Source organism: Nannospalax galili, unplaced genomic scaffold (assembly GCF_000622305.1).
Source record: "Nannospalax galili isolate Female #2095 unplaced genomic scaffold, S.galili_v1.0 scaffold724, whole genome shotgun sequence".
Taxonomy (NCBI): domain Eukaryota; kingdom Metazoa; phylum Chordata; class Mammalia; order Rodentia; family Spalacidae; genus Nannospalax; species Nannospalax galili.
In genome coordinates this window covers 210,168-216,073 of record NW_008350617.1, presented here as the reverse complement: position 1 = coordinate 216,073, position 5,906 = coordinate 210,168, and the positions used below count along the sequence as shown (strand labels likewise).

Below are 5,906 nucleotides of genomic sequence, written 5' to 3'. Positions count from 1 at the left end.
TATACACTCCTTGTTGCTTACTAAACATGAACACATTTCACAGAGAAGGAAATTGAAGTTTAGAGAGATCAACTAACTTTACAAAGTCATAAAGCCCATCAATGATGGAGTTGGCATTCAAACCAACAAAAGTTTTATTTATTTATTTATTTTTTATTTTTATTTTTTTGAGACAGGGTCAGCTATAATGAATGCTTAAATCTCAAACAGGAGCCTTAGCAGCGATGTGAGGCAAGGTTTTCCTGTAGCCCCAGCTGGCCTGGAAGTTGCTGTGTAGACCAGGCTGGCCTCTCTCTCACAGAGCTCCGCCTGCCTCTGCCTCCTGAGTGCTGAGATTAAAGGTGTGCATGCCCAGCATAAACTATACTCTTTTGGGGGGGGGGTGTTGAGACAGAGTCTCCCTGTAACCCCAGCTGACCTAGAACGCACTATGTAGGCCCAGTGTGCTTTTCATCAAATTCTGTCAAAGATTCCTTCAAGATGCCTCTTAGCTTGACCCTTTCTTCCATTCCCACAGATGCTTTAGATCAAGGGAACAAGAAGCTGTCTCCTAATTTGTCCCCTCCCTTGTCAACTTCAGGCTCTCCAGAGAGTTAAACACTGTTAGACTGATAATCTGCAGCCACTGCTTTCTTACGCCATTGCAGAAACCCATCTTCCTTCTTCTTCTCTTTCTTTTCCTCGGCCTTTTTTTGGGTCTTTTTGAGACAGGGTCTCCCTTTAGTCCCAGCTGGCCTGAACTCACTATAGACCAGGCTGGGCTTGAACTCACAGAGATCCACCTGCTTCTGCCTCCCAAGTGCTGGGATTAAAGGCGTGCACCACAACACCCGGCTCTCTTCTTGCTTGCTGTCTTTTTCTTCCTTTCTCTCTTTCTCTTCTATTTTCTTCCTTTTTCCAATCCCCTCACTTCCCTCTCTCTCCCTCTCTCCCTTCCTTCCTTTCTTTCTCTCTCTCTCTCCCTCTCTCCCTTCCTTCCTTTCTCTCTCTATCTCTCTCTCTCTTTCCTCTTTCTCTCTTTCTCTCTTTCTCTCTTTCTCTCTTTCTCTCTTTCTCTCTTTCTCTCTTTCTCTCTTTCTCTCTTTCTTTCTTTCTTTCTTTCTTTCTTTCTTTCTTTCTTTCTTTCTTTCTTTCTTTTATGGGTCTTGCTATGTAGGAGGCTGCCTCAAACTTGTGATGATCAGGGCTGGAGAGATGGCTCACTGGCCAAGAGCATTGGCTGCTTTTGCAGAGGACCAGGGTTCAATTCCCAGTGCTCACATGATGGCTGGCAACTACCTGTAACTCCAGTTCCAGGGAGTCTGATGCCCCCTTTTGATCTCCATGGGCATTGCACAACACAGTGCACCTACCTACATGCAGGCAATACACTCATATACAAAAAATAAAAATATTAAATATTTTTTAAAAACTTGTGATCGTCTAACTTCTCCCTCCTGAGTGTTGGGATGATAAACAAGTGCTACCATGTTTGACTTCTGAAAACCTTTTCCCTTCTTGTATAGTTGAAATTAAATTTCTGCTTTTCTTTCAAGGCCTCTGGGTAACCTAGCTTCCCCTTACCTCTTCAACCGTATCTCTCCTATCCTTTATCACAGTCCTCATGTTAGACAGGTCATTCTCCTTCACATCCTGGATCCACACAGGTCCCTTCCAATGCCCTTGCCTTTGCCCATTTCCTCCTGCTCCTGTTCACCTACCCCAACTCTACCAGTCCTATAGCACATTCTCTGATCATTGTAATCCATGCTCATTTCTTTCCTCTTCTGAACTTCAGTACTTGAAAACCTTCAAATACACACACACACACACACACACACACACACCGTAAAAAGCAAACACAAACTAAACTAACTGAACGTAAACTAGGTTTTATTGTCATTCCTTGTTGATAAACATAAGTGTTCATAAACAGTTTTGTACAATGTCTACTATTATTACTTAAAGTATTTGGAGGATTTGTAGACTCATTATCAGCTTTATAGTCCTTAGGGAGTGTTTCCTGTGTTTACTGAGCTTCAGTTTTCTCATAATAAAATTAGGATAATGTACTTCATACAATTTAGTTAATCTTTATGATATAACAATGTCATAAAGAGTCAAAGAAATTAGTTCAGTCCTTATACAGGAATGGCCTTCACTCAATGCCACTCTCCGTTTGTTTTCTCTTCAATGGCTGTTCAGTATTCTGTTACTATTTGTATTGCTTACAAATAGTAACAGATAGTTTTCACCCATTTTTAATTGCTGGGCTTTGAGTTGTTTCTAGTTTCACAATTTGTTTTAATATGTATGTGCATGTTTTTGAGTGTGAACACACACAGGTGTATGAGTTTGCGTGCACGTGTGTGAGTGTTTGTGTGTGTGTTACAAGAGGAACCATGGGTGTTATTCTCAGGAACACCATCCACTTCCTTTGAGACATCTTTTATTGGCTCGGAGCTCACCAAATTGGTTAGACTGGCTGGCCAGCAAGTCCTAGGGAGCCAACTCCACCTTTCCATGTGCCATGGTGCCAGATCCTCATGCCTGTGTGGCAAGCACTTTACTGACTGAGCCCAGGGTGGACTCAGTTTCCTGTGTAGCTGAGGCTGACCTTGAACCCCTAATCCTCCAACCTCAACCTCCCAAGTGCTAGGACTAGAGTCATATACCACCTTTTCTACTTTCACTATTATAGTGTTGATATAAACATCTGTTTAGTAATGCCACCACCCTTTGGGATTATTTTCGTAGAGTATATTTCCAAAATTACATAAACAAATAAAAGGATTAAAAAAAATTTATAGTTCTTGCCAGACATTTTTATAGTACTGTTTTTGTATAACTATCTGTTTCTCACATGCCTTTAATCCCAGCACTTGGAAGGCAGAGGCAGGCAGATCTTTGTGAGTTTGAGGCCAGCCTGGTCTACATAGTGAGTTCCAGGACAGCTGGGGCTACAGGGAGACCCTGTCTCAAAAAGACCAAAAAAAAAAAAAAAAGTTCCTATCTCTCCAGACAGATCTCATGTAGCCTAAGCATCAGGTTTAATTTTTAATCTTTGCTAGTTTTAAGAGTATATAATGGCACTTTGGGTTGATTTAATTTTTATTTCCTTAATAGTTTGAAAGGTTGTATACTATGTGATTTAGCTTTCAATTATGTTCTGTCTTTTCCCAATATGCCTAGTTATGAATCAATTCTGCAGTTATTTTCTTTATTCTCAGTGTTTCAGTCTTTAGTTTCTCTTAATATAAACCCGATTCCCTCTCATACCACAGTAGTGCTGATTTGGTCAGAGAGTTTTCAAAAAGCCTCTTATTCTTCTTTGGACTTTAGCAAAAATGTCTTCTCAAGAAAATTAAAATCTTCACTTAGTAACCTGTGAAACTTTACATAAGTTCTTTAATGTCTCAAGCCTTACAAGATGAGAATGAAACTAATGCATACCTCTTAGGGTTGGGGGAAGACTAAATGAACAATACATATACATAGCTTCAAGTAACATCTGGCACTGGTACAGATAGCTGTGGAAGGAGATGGTCAGTGAATAACTAGGAGAGGATAAGCAAACAAGAAGAAAGATGATCACTACAACTCTATGGGTAAAGAATTTCTTCTCATTAATAGTTCATGAAAAAATGTACTGATAGCCTCCTGTGTACTAGTTATTGTGCTAGAAACCACATGGCTGTGATTTGAATAGGCATCAAAAACTGGATAGACACTGGGGGTGCTGGGGACAGGGTCTCCAGTATTCCATGTTGGCCTTGAACTTGCTATGTAGATAAGACTAGTCTTGAACTCCTGATAATCCTGGCTCCAATTCCCAAGTGTTTGGATTATAGGCATGTGCCACTACTTCAACTCTGGATAGACAGTTTTGAGTATAGAAGGAACAATCAAGATTCGGCCTGTGGGAATAGACTGTAGGTAGGAGAATAATTGGTGATAAAATTAGACAGATAATGAGTCCTAGGTAGGGTAATTGTAACTTTGTCCTGTTCATACACTAGTAATCCAATCTATCTGACGATAAATAAGTTTGAGACACTTAGTGATGTGTGTACATCTCTTTTTGTTGCAGAGTTTTGGGGAAACATTGCCAAAGAATTTTACTGGAAGACCCCATGCCCTGGCCCATTCCTCCAGTACAACTTTGATGTGACTAAAGGGAAAATCTTCACTGAATGGATGAAAGGAGCCACTACCAACATCTGCTACAATGTGCTGGATCGAAATGTCCATGAGAAAAAACTTGGAGATAAAGTTGCTTTTTACTGGTAAAAATATTGATAGTCTATGGCAGATAAAAAGGGTCACCCCTCTGGGCTGGGTGTGGTGGTGGGCCTGTAGTCCCAGGACTTGGGAGGCAGTTCAAGGCCAACCTGGTCTACATAGTGAGTTATAGGCCAGCTGGGCCTACAGGGAGACTCTGTCTCAAAAAAGGGGGGGAGTCACCCCTCATATTTATATACTGTTTCACAGTTTTCGTATGTACTTCATATTTAAAATTTTAAAGTTAATTAATTAATTGTGTATGTGTGTGGGCATGAGCGTGTGGTGGTCAGAGGACAACTTTCAGGAGTTGGTGCTCTCCTTTCACGATGTGGGTCTTGGGGATCTAACTCAAGGCATCAGGCTTCGTGACAAGTGCCATCTTGTGCATCCCACCCTCAATTTTTTGAGAAAGGGTCTTACCCTGACTGGCCTTGAACTTTGCAGCAAATCCTTCTGCTTCAGCCTCCTGAATGATGGAATTAGAGTTGTGTGCTACACCTGACTGTCATAAAGTACTGTAAATTCCATAAACTTATTTGATCCTTACAGCAACCAAGTAGAGTAAGCAAAGTATCACTAATTTTATGTTTCAATAAGGAAAAATGCCTCAAGGAAATTAAACTTCTTTCCTTAAATCACATAATTACTGTGACAACTGATGGAGTTGACACTAAAGTCTAGTGTGCTGCCTTCTAGCCTGCTGTTCTTGGCTTATGGTTGGAGGAGGAGGAGAATAGGTACACAGAAGAGAACAGGACTGAGTAGGGTTTTTTTCATTCTTGCTTTGGGACAAAATTGGGGCATTGGGCTTTTCACCAGCTCTATCAATTTTTATTGCCTTTCATTGAGTCTGTGCCAGATACTATGCTTAAATACTTAGCAAATATCCCATTTGATACAACTACAAAAGCACTATTTCTTTTCCTCATTTTACATATGGCAAAATTGAAATTTTTGAGAAAGTTGGAATAATAATTAACTTGCTATATAAGCAAAGGCAAAGCATTTAACTACTCTGAAGTCAGTTTCCTCTTCCATAAACTGGGGATAATAATTCCATTATCTTCCTTACTAGATTGTTTCAAGGATTAAATGAGATGATGCAACAGCATTTAGTTGTTTTTTGGAAAACACTGTACAAATGTGAGTGGTTGATTGTATACCACTATTGCTTTACCACTGAAATTCCCTATTTGTAGACTCTTCGACTCCTGCTCTTGGGCTTATGCTTGTTTATGAACCAACATTCGAGCCTGCCCTTTAGGCTCCTTAAGGATCAGAAACCCCTTAAAGATCTACAAAGGACATGTCTATATCTGAATTTGTTTCTTGTTTCAAAAGGACACAGGTGCCTGGTGAAAGACTTAGGAAACAAAGCGTCGATTTATTTGTTCAATCACTAGAGATGTTCCAAAATCCTGAGGCCTTTTGTTCCTTGAGATGCTAGTTCCTCTATCATTCTTCCCTGAACAGGCTCTAAGGAGACTCTTAATCCATAACTGGTCAGATTAGACCAGTGTTTGCCAAAGAATACTCTAGGAACCAATGATTGCTAGGGATACTAGCACCACCTATACCTTTCTTTCTTTCCCTCCTCTTTTTAGTGGTGCTGAGGATTCATACAGGGGCTTACTACATCACCG

The 5,906-nt window shown here is 40.4% G+C and overlaps 1 protein-coding gene across 1 annotated transcript in view; it reads left to right on the top strand.

The window, feature by feature from the left end:
- The window catches only part of Acss2 (acyl-CoA synthetase short chain family member 2), a 47,474-nt gene that overhangs the window by 2,833 nt on the left and 38,735 nt on the right, over positions 1-5,906 (top strand). Inside the window, exon 2 of the mRNA XM_008847877.3 lies at positions 4,070-4,265. Within this exon, the coding sequence (XP_008846099.1) occupies positions 4,070-4,265 (196 nt within the window). The remainder of the gene's footprint in view (positions 1-4,069; positions 4,266-5,906) is intronic.